Source organism: Lissotriton vulgaris, chromosome 3_2 (genome assembly GCF_964263255.1).
Source record: "Lissotriton vulgaris chromosome 3_2, aLisVul1.2, whole genome shotgun sequence".
Lineage (NCBI taxonomy): Eukaryota > Metazoa > Chordata > Amphibia > Caudata > Salamandridae > Lissotriton > Lissotriton vulgaris.
In genome coordinates this window covers 246,490,235-246,512,074 of record NC_141690.1, presented here as the reverse complement: position 1 = coordinate 246,512,074, position 21,840 = coordinate 246,490,235, and the positions used below count along the sequence as shown (strand labels likewise).

At 46.7% G+C, this 21,840-nt stretch overlaps 1 protein-coding gene across 1 annotated transcript in view; it reads left to right on the top strand.

The window, feature by feature from the left end:
• Nucleotides 1–21,840, top strand: part of DNAAF9 (dynein axonemal assembly factor 9) — an 816,325-nt gene that overhangs the window by 520,642 nt on the left and 273,843 nt on the right. Inside the window, exon 24 of the mRNA XM_086964303.1 lies at nt 19,831–19,932. Within this exon, the coding sequence (XP_086820429.1) occupies nt 19,831–19,932 (102 nt within the window). The remainder of the gene's footprint in view (nt 1–19,830; nt 19,933–21,840) is intronic.

The following is a 21,840-nucleotide window of genomic DNA, read 5'->3' as shown; positions in this document are numbered from 1 at the left end:
GAGCTTCCTACACTATGGTCAATCGAAGATCAGCATAACATAATGTGTATTTGTAATTCGCACGTTCACCCAAGAGTATCTTGGCGCTGAATCGCAGACGTTTACTGTTACCCATCTCAATGATACTCATGTTATCAACCTCAGAAGGATGAAAGGCTGAGTGGACCTGCTTGGATTTGAACCTGTGACCATGAGGTTGAAAATAGACCAATACAGTGGACGCATTTGTCCACTAAGCCACCAGACCCGGCCTAAAACTGCCTACAATGGAAGTCAAAACAAATGTCCTAACAGAGGTCCTGCAGCCAGTGAATGAAGACCTCGCAGGAACCGTCCTCATGCTTTTCAATAGGGACCTAACGGAAGCACTCCGGGGCACCTGGGCATAGCCAAGATCTTGCACACCCATCAGTAGGCTCTTAGCCAGAACACAGGCCTCCTACAGGAGTCGCAGCTTTTCTCCTGCAACACCTGACACTGGAGAGTCTGGTATTCCAAGCCTCCACCAGGAGTCTAAACCCTAACACGTTCCTGGCCATTTTGCCAGATAGCCTAAAGGCTTGGAGACGTTTGCCAAATTTATGTTCTTCCGAGCCAGCCTTGCCTTCAGCTCCTTTAACTCAAGCTGTCGTCTGGGAATTGCATTTAAACGAGTTGTGGGATTTGGTGGCTAACATCTTGCCAGCAGTCCCGGACAGCCATGAAACCAATCTACAACAGATAATACACGATGGTCAGGACGCAGTGATAGAAGTTATTCAATCTGTTATGCGCACTGCCTAGTGCTTTGGGAATTTTTACTATTTCTCAGCGCATAAAAATACTGAGAATTTACAAATTGATGGTAGCTGCAAGGACAAGTCGTAGCATTTTACCACGTTTGAGCAATTTGGCTTCAGTTTCTGATCTACCCACACCACATTGCATGCCTTGACCAAATCTATGGGTAGACGAAACACGTGTTGGCAGTTTTGCCTGAATTGGAAACATTCTTTTGGCTGGATTGAATACCAGAAAAGAAACGAGAACATTAAAGGGGGAAAAAATATCATTTGATTTATTGATGTGGACTCTGCTTTTATGTTTGAACTCTTTAAACATTAGAAAGATAAATTGTGAAAAATGAAATGAATACATGAAGAATTGAGGTCATATATCTAAGGTCTTGACATTGGCCGTTTTTGAAAATACAAGGGTGTGCTGCACATTTCTTCCTTATTGTCTTAATTTTGTGTTTACAACTCTTTTGTTGCAACCATTGGTACTCTTTGGGTAGTGGTACAGGAAGGTTTATATAGCACCCAGACAATAGTGATTGATTGTTTAATTGACTATTACCATTTACATATATACTGTAAACTGTTCGTTGGATGTGCGATTCCATCCCTTATCTTTGTATAAGGGAACACTACTACCTCTCGTGCTGTGCCTATAAATCATAGTGATAGTACTCTGACAGACAGAAAGCAAAGGCTGAGGATTTTTACCCACTCCAAAGGAAAATTTCTTCAAATTTAAATTGGAACCTGCAGATGTCCTTGGAAAAGTAAGACTTGCGGTTTTCTTTAGAGCTCAACCTCACGATGAACAGTCTGAATTTAACACTGGACTGCACACTAAGCTTACCTTTGGCCACTCCTTCTTTTGAGATGCCACCAGAGGTGTTGGCTTTCAAAAAATGGTTAAACCGAGAAATTGACTCACTAAACAACAACCGTCCTCCAAACTTTGCCACACTTCAAAAGAAGAAATGAGGGCCCTAGCAGGTCTCGCAACAGATGAGGTGGTACTAATAAAACCTGCAGTCAAGGGCGAGGCAATTGTGATCCTTCCTAGGACTATGTACAGTAATGAATGTCTTGAACTACTCAATGATTCCTTGAACTACAAATGGCTTTCAAAAAAGACCTTACTTCTGAGAATCAAATTCATGATTAGTTGTGAAGTAGGGTGAAGTAGTGTGGCTCACTGGTTAGAGGCGGCAGACCCGAGAGCAGAGGACGGCCCGGGACCAGGGTTCGATTCCCGGCGCGGCAGGTTTCTGGACCAGGGTCAGCGGACTCGATAATTCTCTCGCCTCGGTGCCCACTCTGATCAGCGATCACACTCGGCAACTCTGGGCATTAGCTTGCCTCATCTTCACTAACGGCCCCACCAGACCGCCGGGGATGCCTGGTCTCACCCTGGAGATACCCATTAAGGGACCATCTCTCAGGGAAGCCAGGAAGGGTTTCGCAGCGGTCGAAGCGCCTTGGGACCCTCCGGGTAAGTAGTGCGCTATATAAATGCCTATACATACATTTACATTTAGTAATAGATGTCAGACATAAAACTGTAGAAATCCTGGCAGCATATGTTGCACTAAGACTGCCTCATCCTCGCCTCACACACATCGATAACATGACACTTGCCTGTCACAATTTTAATGCCAGTAATTAAGCACAATTAAGCAGGTTCCAATTTTTAAATTGGAACCTGCAGATGTCCTTGGAAAAGTAAGACTTGCGGTTTTCTTTAGAGCTCAACCTCACGATGAACAGTCTGAATTTAACACTGGACTGCACACTAAGCTTACCTTTGGCCACTCCTTCTTTTGAGATGCCACCAGAGGTGTTGGCTTTCAAAAAATGGTTAAACCGAGAAATTGACTCACTAAACAACAACCGTCCTCCAAACTTTGCCACACTTCAAAAGAAGAAATGAGGGCCCTAGCAGGTCTCGCAACAGATGAGGTGGTACTAATAAAACCTGCAGTCAAGGGCGAGGCAATTGTGATCCTTCCTAGGACTATGTACAGTAATGAATGTCTTGAACTACTCAATGATTCCTTGAACTACAAATGGCTTTCAAAAAAGACCTTACTTCTGAGAATCAAATTCATGATTAGTTGTGAAGTAGGGTGAAGTAGTGTGGCTCACTGGTTAGAGGCGGCAGACCCGAGAGCAGAGGACGGCCCGGGACCAGGGTTCGATTCCCGGCGCGGCAGGTTTCTGGACCAGGGTCATTAACTTTGTGAAATTAACTTTTTTTTTTAAACCCATCTCATATAAGCCATTGTGAAATTAACTTTTTTTTTTAAACCCATCTCATATAATACATTCGTAGCACTTTCATGCTTTTTGTAGAGACCGAACTGTATATGTACAAGTCTTGATCCTTTCGTTTATGCAGACACAATAGTATGTAACAGAAGAGCTGTGTGATAGCTCCGTAAATTTGGTGTTTAGTGCTGAAAATGATGGTGTCCTGCCTTTGACAAATATAAATTCTGGTAGGGCTGACTCCTCTTTTTATCGGTTTGATTACATTACATTGCATGATAGTACTACTTGTTATTTGCGTCATTAGTGAGAGACTCAGCTGAGCACATCTGTTAGCATGCAATGAGTGTATTATGTATCTGTGTGTAGGGAAAGAAACTAATGTCATACGTGCAAATAGTATTAATCTTAGGAGAGTCACCAGTTCTGAAAGGTGGTTTTCTGTCACCTGGAAGACCTTCTGCAAGCCTCGTTACAAAGAATCAGTCACAACATAACATGAAGGTCCTTTAAAAATTGCGGAAGCTTGAATTTCTAGCACAATGGAAATAGATGTGGATGTAAAATAGTACATGTATACTCTTATTTATGCTTACCTTGATAATATTGTGCAAGTACTTATTGTTGGAGGTCTTTATTTTTGAGGCCAATATTTGTTTTTTTACAGACTTTATTGATGACTTCTCTACATTGAACAATGCAATAAATATTCTACAGAGGCAGTCTTTTATCTTTGTAGTAGTTACAGTATATATGTCATATACAGATTCTGCGTATTTTACTCTGTGTGATATAGAAAACCAAGGACAATGATCTCCAATGATATCGTTGGTATGAAAAACAGTAGATTACACTCTAAGGACCGTAGTGTCCCTGGGTTATAATTTGTGGGGCTGGGTCTCGGGACCTAGGGATGAGGAGTCGCAGGGCGACATTGTGTGCTATGGGGTCGGGGTATCCTTTAGGGTTGATAAGTCAAGTGATTCCAGTTCAATCAGCATAGCCTCCCAGTCCATCGAGATGGGTTGCTTCCTCAGCCCCTTCTCTTCCTCTCTACGAAGAGCTGCACCATCTGCTCTTACCCACTGAAGCATGTCCGCTTGCCAAGTGGATACCGCGGGGCATCTGGGGGACTTCCACCTCATGGTGAGGGCTCTTACTGCTAAAATGAGGGCCAAGTCTAAAAACTTTAACCGTACCTTCTGTACCCCTGAGCTCCTGCGGAGGCCTATGAGGCAGATTAGAGCGTCATCCGGGACCGAGATTTGCGTGACTACGTTCAGCGAGTGGCGGACTCCCACCCAATAATCCCGAAGGCAGGGGCAAGACCATAGCATATGAAGGAAGTCTGCCTCGTCTCCCTTACAGCGGGTCAGCAATGGGAGGAGTCCAGGAACATGCGATGGATCCTCTTAGGGGTAAGATATGATCTATGAAGGACCATCGCTGGATAAACTTCAGTTTCACGGTAGACAATACTTTTTTGGGGTGTTCTAGCATGCATTTCCAGGCCTTGTCAGTAATTTAAACGCTAGAGTCCTCGGACCAGTGTGCTCTAAGGGACGTGAGTGTGATCGCTGCATGTTCCCGAACGCCTGTGTATAACCACCGTACTAGGTGCCCCCAGGCCCCATGTAGTATGAGATGTACCAGGTTATGCTGTGGGGGTTCATTCCGCTGTGGGGCCCATGTGTTCCTAATATAATGTGTCACTGTAGCGTGTAACAAGTATAAGCGTGGTGATGCGCCCGTGGCCTGTAAAAAGGAGTCATGATAGAGTATGGTACCATCCCCGAAGAATGCACCAATGTCCTCTACCCCAGTATCTGTCCAGTCCTGTATCCTGGCCCTTGTGAGTCTGCCTTGTGGGGTGGGAATATCCAGGATGGGGATGTTCGTGGCGTAAGGGGTCGCTGAGGAGGTGTAGGTAGTGCCTTCCTCCAGCAGTGTAGGGCAGTCTTCAGTAGGGGAGGGCAATCCGCAGGAATCCTGGCTCTCAGCAATAGTATTGAGTGCAACTCCCCCCGGTCTAACCTCTGTGGCATAAAACCAATCTCCTGCAGATTTCTCCCCGCAGTCCAGTACAATAGCCACTGGAGCAGACTGGCGTAATAGTAGCCTCTGAAATCAGGAACTCCCAGGCCGCCACTTTGGGTCCCCAGTTGGAGCTTCCAGATTCGTCTGGGTCCTGCGCCCCAGATGAGATTCACCAGTATAGCATTCAATGTGTTAAAAATGGACTGTGCAGAACCACAGGCAAGTGCACGAAATATTATAATAGACGAGGCAGCATCAGCAGCTTCGAGATGGCGATTCTCCGCATCACTGATAACGGCAGAGAAGACCAGAAGACCACACTGGCACGTAGGGCCGTTATAGCTCGCACTGTGTTGCTTTCAATTTGATCAGCCTGCGTTTTGTAGACTTGAATGCCTAAATATTTAAAGGTGGCGGGGGCCACTGGTAGGGCGTAGTCGCCGAACTGTAGATTAATTGGGTATGGCATTTCCCGAAAGAGGTAGGCTGTCGATTGCCCGGGGTTTACAGCCAGGCCCGACAGGCGTTCAAAAGTCGCAAATAAATTGGGGAAAGGGTATTGTCAGCTTTCAGATCCCGTAAATGCAAGAGTAGGTCATCTGCATAGATGGATATTAGGTGGTCAACACCATCAATTTGGGATGCCAAGCTGGTCCGCTGAGCTTCTGTGAGTTATAGCTTGGGGGTCCAACATGAGCACAAACAGGGGGGATAGTGGGCATCCCTGCTTTGTGTCCCTGTGAATAGTATATTGATCTGAGATGTAATGGCCTGTGCGTGCTCGTGTTGTGGGGGATGTATATCATAAGCGCACCCATTTAAGATATGTGCCCGGGAACCCAAACCATTGCAGTGTCGCAAACATGAAGCCCCAAGAGAGGGAATCAAAGGCCTGCCTTAGGTCTAGTGCTATGCATCCTGCAGACTGGTAATCATGTGGGGTGGCCTTCATTAAATAGTGTAACCATCTGGTGTTAAGGGAAGTGCTGCGGTTCGGTATGAACCCGCATTGGTCCCTGTGTATAGGTGTATTAGGATATGGCTGTATGCGATTAGTAAGGGCCTTACTTAAAATGTTATATTCAGTGGCTAGCAGGGAAAGGGGTCTATAATTAGACAGCTCTAAACCATCCGTCCCGGTTTGGGTATCGATGTGACCAGCGCTTGCATGGTGGAATTTGGTAGGTGACCAGTCTCAAAGGCAACTTTGTATACAGATTCCAGTGTGGTTACCAGTGTGGGTGTGAGAAGTTGGCCTGATATATGATGTTCACTAGTTATAGTGATCACCTTGTATCAGTCCAAACAACCCTTATGGTGATTGGTTGTAAGTCAACCTTATAGACCAGCTATCCTAGTAGCGTGGACAAAAGCAGCCTTTAGGCTAAACTCTTTATGGCATGTGAAGCCAGCTGTTTTACCACATATAACCCTTGATACCAAATGAAAAGGACACCACACAGGTAGTTATGAAAATAAACAGTTATTTATTAACTAACATACACCTCTGAACTCTTTATGAGGTCAGAGGGCTAAGCACATGACAAACTCTTAGGAAAAATACGTTTAAGTTGCACGATTTACAATGGTGCCCTAGGGGCACGACAAACCATATACTAAATAAATGGAATGCGAAAGTCAATTAAAGGAATGGAGCTGTTCAGAGGTTGTAGGATCCCTGGGACCACGCTATACTAACTTGAGGTAAGTAATAGGAGGCCCACGGAGCGCGTGTGCAGAGTGTGAACTCAGACGTGAGATGCGTACAAACGTCTATGGACAGTACAGTTTAAAGGAAAGGTGAGTACGGACGTTCCTGACTAGATAGGACTGAAACGACAATGGAACTGGACACTAGGATAGTCAAGCTACCCTTGAGCACCGAAATGCTCGTGTTACCTCACCCACAGGCTGCGGGTGCATAAGTGCGAAGTCGTGTCGGGTTTCCGCATCGAAGTCTATAGAGCCTTGAAGAAAGATGCTGCTGGCGACCAGGAGGAAGATGTCTGGTGCAATCCAAGGGTGGATTGGTGAAGAGAGGAACCTGAAAGCAGAGGGGACAATGTTCAAAGTCACTAGCCAGTGACTGGAGTGGAACCAGGAGTGGAACCAGATGTCGTCGTCGCGATCAGGTGAAGGTGGACGCTTGTCTCTGCAGCCACGTGGACCAGGTGGTGTCTTCGACGACCAGGATGGAGGCACGAGCTGTCCCACGCAGGCTCTCGCTGTCGGCGGTGTCGTCTCCGGATTCGGGTTCAACAGGCCTTGGCAAAGGCAACCCACGCGGTGAGTGGAAACGGCGTCTGGAGTGGACCAGGAGGGTCCGGCGTGCTCCTCTTTTGGAAGGGAGCAAGGGCCAGTCTGGAGCAACCTTACCAGCAGCAAGGTTGTCGGTGTTCGTCGTCTAGGAGGTCACTAGCCAGCCGGCAAGTGACCAGACAACACGTCGAGCAGCAAACAGGCAGAAGGGCCCCACGCAGATCTCGTGGATGCTGGAGGGCTGATCTTCGATGCAGGAGCTGCTCGGGGTCGGGGCTTCTCAGTCCCCAAAGCACTTGGACGAGGAGGCCTGGGAATTCGTGCTGGAGCGAAGTGCTGCTTCTTTCAAGATGGCCGGTCCCACGTGTCTCGTCGCACCCACGGGTCTCAGCTCGGCTGCAGATGTGGGTTGAGGTACGAGAGGTCTGGGAATCCGAGTCTCGTCGGGCTCCGAAGTCTGGATTCTTTGCAGGAAGACGACAAAGGGAAGTCGCGGTACGCTGATGGTGCCTGCAGATGCAGGGTGGACACTCCTTGCCCACAAGGGAGATTCCTTCTGTCTTCTGTGGAGCAGAACGTCGAGGTCCAGAGTTTCTTCTTGTGAAGTTGATCAGGATAATCTAATTTGGAATGGGACCAGCTCCTACCTTTATTCAGCTAAAGGGGGCTGCACTACGACTAGGTCCCTCCTCTGGGTGGGACCAGGAAGGGGGGTGGTTACACCCCCTTTCCTTTGTCCAGTCCTGCGCCAGCTCTGGGGCTGGAGTGCCCCAGGAACTGGTTTGGACCGGCATATGCACAGGGACACCTTCTGTGCCCCAGGCATGTCTCATTCCTTTCAGCCCTGTCCTACCTAATACACAAAATCCTGTCTGGGGTGGTGCTAGCATACACCTATGCCCTGGATACCTAAGGTATGCTGTACAGGGACTGATAAGGTGGCCCAATACCAATTGGTAAATGCACCTAAGGTACATGCTTGTCAATTTAGAGAGAGAACAGCTAGGCTGTGGGTCTGATTAGCAGGCCACAGCCAGGGAAAGTCTTAAACCAGTGAAGCAAAAAGCAAAAATCGGGGGTGACCATAGGATTGCAGACCCTACTCTCCTACAGTGGGTACTATGGTCTCTAAGTAGGTAAGGTAAAACTCAACTGGGAGTCCATCAATCCCAGGTGCTTTGTTACGATTCAGACCCTTAATTGCAAACCGAATTTCTTGTTGAGTTATGGGGCCATCTATGTCTTTTCGTACGTCGTGGGGAACTACCGGAAAGGGAAGATCTTTTAAAAACTCTGCGATTGAGGGGCCCTCCACAGGAGTAGGTGGTGCGTAAAGCGCTTCAAGGTGATCATAAAAGGCTGTGTTTATTCCACTTTGTGTGTGGACTATGTGTCCCGTAAGTGTACGGATTCTAGTTATGATATCCCTAACTATGCTACCGAGCAGTGCACCGGACCTGTCCGCCTCAGTGTGTTTCCGTTGTGGAAATTCTCTATGGTCTATTGTCTGCAGTGTCTCTAATGTTTTCACATGGTCTATATGGGCAGACTGTAACGCCTTTTGTTTGTCTGGGTCAGACACCGCCTCTCGATCAAGTGTATCCAAACATTGTTCAATGTTCTTTAAACATTGGTGTGTCTCCTGTCTGGCCCTATCGACGCCCCCCTTACCAACACTTTCAGAGCGTTCCATTCAATTAAGATAGAAGAGGCTGTGTTCAAGTTTTAAGGCTAAATAGTTAGTAATAGGAAAGAGTTGTGCAAAATGGAGCGTCTTCTAGTAATTGTGGATGTAACTTCAAGGTGGGCACTGGATTGGGCACGTACCCCAGCCGAGTGTGAGCTCTAGGGGGTTATGGTCGGAGAAGGTTTTTGAGAAATATGTGGACTGGTGGGCCCGAGTGCTATGGATCTAGAGCAGAGGAATCTATCAATTCTAGTATGGAGAGAGACTGTGTACTGAAAAATAAAAGGAATACTCTTTGTGGGTAGGGTATAGGAATCGCCATGCGTCGGAGAGTGTCCATCCCTCCGCCCATGTCGTAAATCGGTCGGCCAATTTGCTAGCGTTGGTGCCATGTAGGGGTGGATGTGACCTGTCCAGGGCAGTGTCCGATACAGCATTCCAATCCCCTCCCAGTACCCAAGGGATACCATCCCAGTCAACTAATGCTGCTCCCAGTCTATACAAGAAGCTGTCCTGATCAAAGTTAGGGGCATGAACGCTGCCAAGGAACACCAGGGAGCCATCAAGCCATCCCTTGGTCATCAACCCGGCCTTCCAGCTCAAGAAATGGGACCCTATGGCGTATCCAAATGGTCGCACCTCTGGCAAAAGCAGAATAATTAGTAGAGTAAATCTGCCCTTTCCATTTTTTGCGCATTTTTTGCGTTTCAGACTCAGTTAAATGGGATTCTTAGAGAAACGCTATCTGTGTCTTACGTCTTAGGAGATATGCATGAATACAATGCCATTTCTGGATTGCCCCCAACCCACGTACATTCCATGTGATTAGGTTGTAAGACCCTATAGTGTTAACAGTCCTGGGCATGTCCCTGTGTGTAGTGTGAAGCTCCTGTGCATGTGGAGCCAGTAGATCAAACCCGACCAGGAGTCCCCTTTCCCCAAATCATTAAAACTTGGCACAGCGCCTGAACTACGCTGGACCCAACAATCGTGTACAAGTAGTACAGAACAGATAACGGTGCATACGCCAGTAGGGAGGCAGCTGCCCTCAGACGAGGTCATGGTCGCAGGAAGGTCTGCAATCTGGCGGCTCTATGGGACCCTGCCCTGGTGGCGAGTTGTAACCTGATTTGCCTGGGACAGTATTTCGGTCTTAATCATTTGTAAGAGAATTCCCGAGCCCCCACTAGAACACAACTCAATTCGCATTTACAGAGGTGCGCAACCTATATCCTTGTAACAAACAATTCAAGCCCTTTACATTACTAAACAGAGTATAGCAGAGTGACAGTATTCATATGGACCATTGCAGGAAAAAGGATACAATAGTCTCTGAGGTATGGAGTCCTTGCTATCTGTAGAAGCTAATACCACAGTGTGTTTCTCAGGGCATTGTAGACTCGTCGTCTGTGGTCAGTTATGAATTATGCCATCCGCTGCCCGGGGTGTGATTGTGGGGAAGAGAGTTATACTGTGTTCAGAGTCTGAATGTATAGTACTGTCCTCTGAATTGCACATTCCTCCACTGACCTCAAATGGTGGGTTATTGAGAAAGTACACATCCACCCCAGGATTGGACAGTTGACACAATCTTAACTACAGGGAATGCAAATGGATACATACCTTTTATACCATACATAAGGGCCTCAACGAGTATGAGGAGATTGCAAGACAGGCCGCGAATCTGAGAATAGGGTAATCCCTCCCTGACCTTTAGTAACGCCTGTGGAGAATGCACATACGGTTTCTAAAGTGATACACAGCTTACACAACTGCAGCAGGATCACTGTTGATATGCGCAGATCACTTTCAGTTTTTATACAGTCCATGATGTAAACTGTACGCATGTGTCTTACAATTGTAATCAGAGACTTGTCACCTCGAATTCGTATTGCGGTACAGTTAGTCAACTACTATTGCCATCAGCACCCGGACACCCTGAACATAGTACAGATACGCTCCCCACCAGTTTTTAATCAGCACCCCTGCGCCGATCACTGGACAAATGCGCCGATCACTTTCACTGTACATAGCTCTTCTGGCATCGGTAGTGGCTCACCTTCTCTGCACGATCTAAGCAGCATATATGATTGGGACTTGATCCCTTAGTCACCTTATAGAGACCACCGAACACATCACGTTGCTAATAACCTGCCTTAGTGTGGAATCTTACCCTACACAACCTGGCTTTCTTCGTGTATTTTTGGAATTGACCATGGTGATATTAAGATGATGTTGGATACAGCACTTAACCTCTAAAGCAGCACATGAGGCGACTTGGAGCCCCTAGCTGCGTTCTTTTGGAATCCACCTGTTTAGCCTCTCTGGCAACAGGATTAGGTCAGGAATCTATACACTGACCCGTGCACTGTGACAACACTATTAGCGCCCATGCCTAACATATATCTCCCATTTTAGGTTGCCCCTTTTTCTCTGTCCTGAAGAAGACTCGCCTCAGAGGTCTCAATCTATCCTCTTAGCACAAGTCGAGTCGAAACTTCGACGCCTTACCACCCTAAAGGCCTGTACCACCTTTCCCCAGACTGATCCATAAAAATGCATTGCTTGCAGGATGTTTAAATTTAAATTTACAGATTACATGTAAATTAAGAAGCAGTCAGTCAGTCAGTCAATAGGCTTTATTTCGATAAAAACATATCTTAAAAAGCATCACATAACACAGATAAAAATGCATACACATAGTTTAAAAAAGATACACAGCAAGAATAAATTAATTAGAAAGGTCCAACATAGTGGCCATAATTAAACAATTTCATACAGCCTTTTGATTCCGCTTACTAACAATTTTATTAAATCTTTTAAGCCTAATCAGCCATGCCCAGCATAAAAACTTAGCCATACCACACATGAACAAGGGCCGGGTATCGGACTTCAGGATACGCATAGCGGCTATGTGGTGTCTGGTCCCCAGCTCCTTGCACAATGGTTTTAACCACCTCTCTCGCGGACATTTGTAGGCAGGGCATTCAAATAGGAGATGGGCAACAGACTCGACCCTAAGTACACAGAATGGGCAAAAAGGCGAGGTTTGGGCCGGAATATTCCACCGGGCAGTTAGTTCACCTACCGGAAGCATGCCTATTCTGAATTTAAAATACAGGGCCCTATCTCTGGATTTTGAGATTAGGTCAAGATATCTCTCACCGGAGGGCATGTCCTTAATCATAAGGAACTCGCTGGTTGTTCTACAGTGTTTAGGGTCAGAACTACTCCTCTCGTCCACCCAGTTCTAATAAATCTTCTTAGGGACAGACTTAGGGGGGGGCTGATCTTGTTAGCCAAGCCTCCCTAAGCCCAAACTCCCCAAACAGGGATTTGACGTCCCTGAGCCACCTGATTTTTGACCACCCGGGCTACGACAATACCTCTTTTAGGCCTTCCGCATAGCTGGCGAGTTCTGGCACCCTCCACAAGCGGGCCCAAAGTGATAGGGGGCGCAGCATTGCCTGATCTTTAATAGGGCGGCATCCCATATCTAAAAGTAGGGGTAGCGTTGGAGTTCTCTGGGGGAGGGCCATTAGATCCTTCAGAAATGTATTTTCTGAGCAGGATAGCAGGTCAGTGTTATGGGTTCCCCAGAGCTCAGCCCCATAAAGTGCTGCACTGACACCTCTCGCCTTGTAAATGTCTAGCACAGGGGCAATGGGTTTAAGGGAGGACGTCCGCTGTTCTTTAAGTACCCACCACCCTTTTGTGACCTAGAAGCATCTTATTGAGGTGGGAGTTCCACCGCATAGAGTCGGTTAGGCGAATGCCTAGGTAATCAAATTCCTTAACCCTTTCCAGAGGAACCATGTTTAGCGTGGGAGCCCACCCAAGCTTTTTGGGGGGGTTGAGTACCAGATACTTTCTTTTCAGTGTTGATCATTAAACCCCTACTAACACAAAATGATTGGAAACTATCCAGAAGTCTCTGTAGGCCCATAGGGGATTTAGAGATTAAAAGGGTATCGTCGGCGAACAGGAGGGTTGGTATTCTCCTGCACGTAAGGGATGGTGAATCAGATGGAATCTCCAGAAGATGCTCCACCACTCCGTTCACCTACAATGAGAACAGAGTGGGGGCAAGAACACAACCCTGGCGGACTCCTCTGTTTACTGGGATTCTGGCAGTCTTCTGGTTCTGCCTGCCCCATCTCACCTGTGCGAAGTTTCCAGAATGGAACTTCACCAATAGGGACACTAAATAGGGCGGCATCTCCTAATCGGACAGAACCTTCCACAATTGATCCCGGGGCACCAAATCGAAAGCAGTCTTTAAGTCAATAAAGGCAAGATAAAGACTGCCTTTCCAAAGTACAACTACCTTCCAAAACAGGAGCAGCAGTCTGAAAGACTGCTCAATAGTCCCTGTACCAGACCTGAACCCTGCTTGGTAATCAGAGAGGATTTTGTGATCATCAACCCACTGTTGTTTCCTACCCAGAACCACCTTTCCTGAGACCTTCTGAGTGGAGTCTATTAAGCTTATAGGACGATAATTTACTGTACCGTCCGACTCTCCTTTTTAAAAACTGGCACGACCTCAGCTCCCATCCATGATTCCGGGATTGTGCCCCTAAGAAAGTAGCGTTAAGCAGACACGAGATGAGCCTCCCCCACTCTTCCAGGTTTAGGGGGAGCAAGTCCCCTGGAATCCCATCAGGGGCTGCTGCTTTATTTGGGACTAGGGACTTGATCACACTCACCACTTCCTTAACAGTGAAAGAGAGGGTGTCAGTTAACCCAGAAGGGACCAAATAAGAGAAATTGGTCTGCCCCTCCTTTAAATCCGAGTTACCAGTATAGAGGAGAGAAAAATGATTAAACCACGCCTCCTCTGTGATGTTGCATGTTATAAGGGTGTCAAGTGGCCTATTCTTAGCTCTTACTATATCCCAAAAACCCTTCGAATCCCGCCCTGCGCTGGCCTCCTTCAGTTTACACCACAACTGATCCTCCCAATCATTCTTGGCTTCATGAACAGCCTGCTTGTAATCCTTCCTAGCAACCCGGATCAATCCCGGTCTCTTGAGTTTAACTGCTTCCACTAGTGCTCTTTTCATTTGCCTACATTTCGTTGAGTACCACCCCGGAGTGCCCTCATGTCTTCGGCAGCCACTGGTTGGGGAACCCTGACTGCGGGTTAAGAATAATTCTCCCAAGGCTTTGATGATATTACAAAACAGCTGTGATATCTCCGGGGGATGCATGGTGGCGGGCGCCAGCCGAGTTATAGCGTTTTCCAAGAGCACCCCTATAAGCTCAATCTTCCCCTCGTCCAGGGCAACCTTGCGCTATTTCAGACGCCTCCCACAATTGGAAGGACATACTTCCCTGGTTGTACGCTGCACAGATGGTACCTGCAGGCTATTTGATAGTGACCATAAAGTGGACAGAGACAAAGATAGAGGGTTATGATCGCTGTCCGTAGTGGGTAACACTTCCATATCCCGCATGTAGGCCCAGAGCTTGAAGTCTAAGAGGATGTAGTCAATTCTTGACGAGTGGTCTACCCTGTTAAACGTGTGTGCACCTGAGGGGTCCGAAAGTGATCTACCATTAACCGCCCTTAGGCCAAAGTGCATAGAGATCGAATTTAGCTGGATTGCCCGTTGGGACCACCTCTTTATAGGTGCTATTGCTAGGGAAGGAATACCCCTCCTGGCATCCTCATCTGAGGTTCCCAAAATGTTGTCAGCAGCCATGGGCTCAAAGGTGCAATTGAGGTCACCGGCGACCATAACATACATGTCCGGGGAACACTGGCTGAGTTCGTCTTCAAGCTCATGTAGAGTTGGGAATGGTAAGCTCCCATTAGTGCCTCTAGCATAGATGTTAAATATCTCCAGGGTAAGCCCTCTATTGGGCCCCCTAACTGATGGTCTCAATAGGTCGGGAGACTTAGTGTCTTTAAACTTGATGTGACACCCCAGGGAAATGCTAACCCAGATAAGAAGGCCTCCTGAGGGGCGACCCCTACCAGCAGCGGGGGAGATTGCAGGAGCAAAGTACGTGGAATAACCAACCTTATAGCAAGGCTCCAAGCACCAGGTCTCTTAAAAAAATACTTATCCCGAATGATTCAATGAAGATGTTCCAGTCTTGGAGATCAAGGTTTCTGGTAATGCCCGCTATATTCCAGCTCACGATCTTCACATTGCTGTGTGCTAGGACTTGTTCTACTGGTGGCTGCATTACAGACATACTATGCCTGAGCCGGACTCCTGTATTATACCCTCCAACTCTTCTGATGCACAGTAATTTCCACGCGGGGAACGAACAGGAACAGTCTTGGGGCTGAGGGGAAGAGGGGGGGGGGGGGGGGACTCGAGAGCAAAAACAAAGTTTTGTCTCAATCCCTGCTTAGACCCCCTGCAACTTCCAAATGCAGAGGTTACAGCAGGTAGACACTCAGTAAGAGCAACAGCACCAGGTCAATAACCCCACCCAGGCCTGATGGGACCAAGGCCTAAATTCAACAGGGGCAACCTTGTTTGATACAAATCATGTAGTTGGTACCCACTCTCCCATCCTCCCCCAGTTGGCGGGCTAAGATGGTGATGATTAGCTGGGCGGGGGTGGAAATAGCTAAGATCGTGTGTGCTAATTCCCAACGTACCCTGGCTAAACAGAGAGTTGCAAATATACTTAACTACCCCAACATCCCCAAAGTTGACCAGGATACAATCACCCCTCGTGTCCTTAGGCCTGGAACCTACCCAGCTGACCCGTCTCACATGGAGGACCCTCCCATCCAATGATCTAGGGAGCGGTCTGTTTTTCTTTAGCCAGAACATAGTTTTGTTTTTCAGTTCGTCATACGATTCTCGTTTACCCTCCCTCAGCTGGGGAACCCCGGTGAGCACTGCTACATAGGGCAAACAATCAGGAGGTAGGTTAACATGGGGAAGATTTTTGGGGATGGGGTTACTGACTCCCCTCTCTGCCGGGACCAATACTTTTGGTGGAACAGGTGTGGTACTGTTCTTGCCCCCACTAACCCCACGCTATTGGTGCGATTATTTGGGCACGAGAACTTTTAGAAGGACCTTGAGACCCTTTATTCAAGTTCAAGTTATGATTCAAGCTAGTTGGGGCAATGGGACAAGTAGGGCCACCCTCAACGGCTACTCCCACACTCACGTTTGCCGCAGGTACAACCTCGGATGGAATAGGTGCACAAGTTGCACTCCCCTCCACCGGAGGGGAGTCCACCTGGGGAGGGGAGTCCACCCGGTTGGATGCATGCCTTGCAAACCCGTCCCCCCGGTTTTTAGAATGTAATTTTATGAGAGACTTGAGCGAGAAAAAGTTGTCGAGAGTGGCTTGCTCAAATTTATCCAGCCTCTCCGTCAAAACCTTCTCCCGCTCAAGTATCGGGAGTATGAGGGATTTCATTCATTTCTCAATGTGTGCAATAGAGGGAAATTCAGGTGAGGTACTGCCTGAGGGATTCGGTTTTATAATGGCATTCTCCTGCTCAGGAAGAGTTGAGGCAACTGACCATCAGCGGAAAAAGTCCCTTGGGTCCCTGTCTGAATAAGTCTCGTCCCAGCCCCCAACCCCATAGGTTTCGCCCCGCCCTTAGAGTAATTACCTCTGGGCTTCTTAGGCGGTTTTGGATGATTACCCCTACGGAACTTGTAGTTCTTTTCCCTTTAGAGGGGGCTACTCTAGTTAATTTAATGGGCACTACAGCAGGTTGAACATGAGCAATCTCAGGATGGGTGGGGGTTTCCAAGGGAGCATGGAGTGCAGGTGACTCATTCGACACCCGATCTGACTGGGTGACCGAGAGCCTGCGAGGTTCTAGGGCATTTAGTCTATCCAAGCTGGCCCTTATGGTACCAGATCTAATATGGTCAGCACTAGGAGATGCTGAGACAGAAGACACAACTGTATGAACCGGGGAAGCTGCTAGAGCCAAGGGCCCAAGGGAGGAACGCTTGTGGCTAAGGGGCTCAAGAGAAAGGTGGCGTTCGGTAATTGCAATCTCTTTCTCAATCACCGAAAAAGTTCGGGTGATGAATGGATCCATTGTGCCACTTATATAGCCACCCCCCGCATGCTTTTCCCAGAGCGAGTAGTCAGTGCCATAGGGGAAACAACACTCGCTAATACAAACGCCCCACAGCAGGACTAACAGGTTGAGCTGCAAACAGTGGTAATACCCAAGTACCTGACAATGTCCAATGTCCAAACGTTAGGGGGTGGCCCAGCCCTGCCCCCTCCTGCCCCGGACGCCCACAGACGGCCCTCCCTTTGCCCCGGCTTTGCCCGGCCCGGCCCGCGCGTGTTCCCGCGACGCGGAAGGCAAGCGAAGTTTTAAGCGCCTCTGGGCGCGGTGGTTGGTGGGGGCGGGCTCAGCCGCTGAGGAGTCTGGATGCCCTAGTCCTCCTCACTGCGGCCGCGGTGGTATGTGCGGCGGCGGGAGGCCAAGGGCACAGCAGGGCACAAGGCGGAATGTCAAATGCCCCAGGAAGTTTGTCAAAAGGTTTGTCACACAACCCGCTCCACCGGAGGCAAGCGGAGTTTTAAGCGCCTCTGGGCGCGGTGATTGGCGGGGGCCAATGGTAACAGACTTGGTATGTCCTTGTTAGGGAGGTAATTTGGGACGGATGGATATCTGAGAACTCTGGTGGGAATCTGCCTCCACCTCATCTTTTTGGAATTGTGGGCCCTTCTCTAAGCATTGAACGCTTCCTGCCATCAATCAGGGGCTGGCTGGGTTTGGACCTCTTGGACAACACCACTGCCATGGTGTATTATACCAATGAGGGCGGAATTAGGTCCTAGACTCTATGCCTAGAGGGACCTGCGCCTCTTGGCTTGACTGAATAGTAAGGGATCTCCCTGATCGTACACCACCTGGCAGGTTTGTTAAAGGCCAGGATAGAAGGACTCTGCTGGCGAAGCCTAGCCTATCATGTATGGCAGCTGCATTTGGAGATGGTGTAGGATATCTTCAACCAGTGGGGAGATCCCTGGCTTGATCTCTTTGCCACCAAAGAGATTGTGCTGTTTCCACATTTTTGCTTGTTTAATCCCAATAAGACTAACTTGAAGACGCAGGAATGACCAGGCTGAAGATCACCTACTGGCTCGGACTGGGCCAATAGAGTGTGATATCCAGAACATTTGGATGAGCATCTGTCTTCTGGTCATACTGCTGCTTTTGCCAGATCTTCTGTCGCAGTATCAGGGTAAGGTATTGCATCTGCACCTGTGCAGTGTATACCTCCATGTGTGGAGATGGAGTGGTGGCTGTTAACCACATTTCGTGAACCCAAGGTAGTGGATTTCATCCTGGCAGCCATGTGTTCTTCTATAAGATCAATTTATGCAGGACGCTGGGACAAGTTTGTGGCTTGTTGTAACACCTTTAATACGGAACCATTACAAAAAAAACTATTGGATGTGTTAATGTTTGTTCTGTCTTTGGTCAACAAGAAATAACAGTGGGCACAGTTAAAGGTTACTTTTCGGGTTTTTTGCATTTGCTGGTCCTTGGTCAAGTCACCTGTTGTATGAGTTTTCTGAACGGTTTGGTCCACATCGTCCCTCCGGCTCGAGTCCAAGTGGCCCACCAGTCCCAGCGAGGTCCCCCATCGCTCCAGAATCCGAGTCCACCGTGGTTTAACCCTTCCATGACTCCCTGACGTTGCCTGCAGCCTCTGCACGGAGACACCCCCCACTCCTCCAACCGACAGTGGCCCAGTAAGGTGAAATCTGATCTCAAAAGATACCCCTGCATCCGTCTGCCCTGCACCCTGGAGAAGACGACCTGAGGTGCACCTGAGTCCCCGAGCCCTCCAACTTACCTGACTAGCTGTTGGTTCCTCCAGGAAGACTTCCTGGACTGAGCCTGCAGCTAAAAACAAAACCCAGCAATCCCCATTGAAAACAACAGGGCCCATGATGCCAAAACATCACCCTGCACCTGGCTGCCCCGAGTAGAAAATATAACCTAAAAAGTAATCCGATAAAGTAATATACAAAGTAATCTCAAAAGTAACTGCAAAGTCATTTTAACTGTTGCCTTACTTGTAAACAAACCAATTGCATCCAACTCCATTTCAATTGTATTTCAACTTCAATATACCTGCAAAGTATTATCTCACGTACCTGCACCTGGCCTGGCTTGGTTCTAGAAATAAAACAACGAAACAATATTTTTTATACAAACAAATTCAGTCTTTGAGTGTGTGACATCATTTCTTGCCTGAGTTTGCACAGTAAATGTTTAACACTCTGATGAAGCCTTACTGCTCCCCCACACTACCATAAAAAGAGAGTACGGTATTAGCTACTTTTACGTCTGCCTACCTTTGGGTTTTCACTGGACTCTGTGCACACTATACCTTACTTTGGTATAGTATGTAGTGAGCCAGCTGCCTACAGTTGTCCCTAACTAAAACTTTGAGTCAGTATCGGTTTTGTTAATTGTCAAAATGATTAAACATGCACAAGAGATGGTATGGAAAGTTGGGACTTATTTTTATTTTTTATTTTTTCATATATGGTGTACAAGTGATTGCTGGAACATACGTTGTGAACATGTAATGTTGAATGATGTATAATTTTACACTGAAGTAAACATCACTCACTCTCATTTCCCACAACTGTTGCTTTCTCAGGAAGATAACTGTACGATCAACCAGCATAAATGGAGGATTCTGATTTTACTTGGAAACTAAAACGCCAAAAATGTCACCCTTTCTTATTGTATTTTGCTATATATTTTGTTGTACTATGATGACATGAAACATTACTTATCTACAAAATGACTAATTCCATTTGTAGGCACTGCAAGATGCAGAGACTGTTTGAGTTATCCTCCTACCCTGTTGCTGAGAGATGGAATCATCAGAGGTTGATATCAGGACATCTACTAGAGCATGAAAGGTGAAAGGAACTCCTCATATAGTATTTTTGTGAAACATACAATTTAAAGAACATGATCATGCATGAAAAATCTTGTGATTGTATTTTTATGTTATTTTGTCATTTATTTTTCATGAAACCATCCAGTGTTACATATTTGCCAGGATGCATTAGCATTCACAACAAAAGATTAAGCATTGACAATGAATTCCCATGAAAAAATAGATTTACTTTCTCATCTTAGTTGTTTAACTCCCACAACTTTTAATCCCCCATTGAACACTGTTTGTGAGATAAAGAGGAAATATCATCACCAATCCTGCTTCTTATAATGGATTTGCTTCATTGCATTTAAAAAGGCTCATACAGAGTTACAGGCCTTTCCTTGTGTATCTTGTAGCTTTCAGGGGTTACTGGGCAATAATCCATGTGGAAATTGTTTACCACCTTTGTTGTAAATCCACCAATAATATTTAATCCAATTTCGACAACTAAATCACTTCTTTTGAACAGTTGAGTCTCTAGAATTTGCAACTCTGAGAGTCATTGATAACACTAGGAGGTTATAGTGCTTGGAAACAGATACTGCATGATTCAGTAAATAGCATTCAGTGTCCGTCTTGTGCCACATGCTGTTATTTTTAAAGTAAAATAGGAGGTTTATTAGAACATAACATTAGGAAGGGCTAGCAGTCTTTGGGACTGGGATAAAGCCCACATTGCTTTCATAGTGTTTTGACTTGGGTCTTGAAAATGACATTGACTAGTGTAATTATATGGGATCGAGTTCGTAAGCTCTTAGCAATACTTGGGATTTCATTGAATTACTGCAATGTTTGCAAACGGTCTCAGTAAGTGGACCAGAGCAGCTGTACAGATTAAATTATGCGACATAAGAGCCAGGGCATGAAACATCTGACCCTTATATTTCCTTGATCTGTGGCTGTGTATTTAAACTAACCGAACACAGATTTTCAGTTTCATTTAAAGTGGGCCACAAATACCTTTACCCGGAAGCCTTCCACTCAAACAGCAAGGGCCCTACCTTAGGCAAAGTAAATAATACTTGGGGGTGACAATAATCTTAGTGTTCAGTTCTAGAGAGCTTTTTCAATTTTAATAGTCAATGTCCATACTGTTATGAACCCAACGAGTATTGCTGTTTTTAATTGCGATCAGCACCCGCTGTTACATCTACAGGAGGCTTTCAAACTTTAAGGGCCCTTATCTTGAAAATGGTTGTCCATAGTCAATCTTTTCTGATTGTTTGGGGGGCAGGAGGGGGGAGTAATGGCTCCCCTCACTAGACACCAATCTATCAAGCGTTCCAAATGGGAACTGGCCTTAAGGATCGGGGCCCGACTGCATGTTTAAGCTGTGATGTCCCCAGATCGATAAGGATGGTAAAACAGTTCATCCCTCAGGACTATCAGCCAGCTCCATCAGAACACAATTAGAGGACTAATAATAATTCAATGTGTCTCCCTGTAGTTGGGAAGCAAGGAAACTGTCATACAAAGGTTACAGGGCAGGTCTGTAATTTGAAAACTTACCAAAATGAGAAGATGAGCGCATCTCTGGAAGTCCATAATCCATTCAATATTGGTATGTTGGTCTTTGTCTTTATCAAGTGTGGCTGGTCTGCACCATTTTCCTGACTTCTGTGAAGCTCAGTCTATTGAGGTTTCATCCATTTGAGTCATTAAATGAGCTGTCTCTGGGACCGATCTTATGGACAGTTAAGAATCGTCTCTGTTAATTGCATGACAGTCTAACTCCTTTTCTCCCTTGGTAGTCTCAGAAATAAGGAGCATTTAGAATGCACTATTAATAACATATTCTTTTGAATTTGCAACTTCTGCTTCCAGCAGTACTGGAGGAGATTCATTCCGTCTGAGATTAAGTGACACTGTATTGACATTCTGTTAT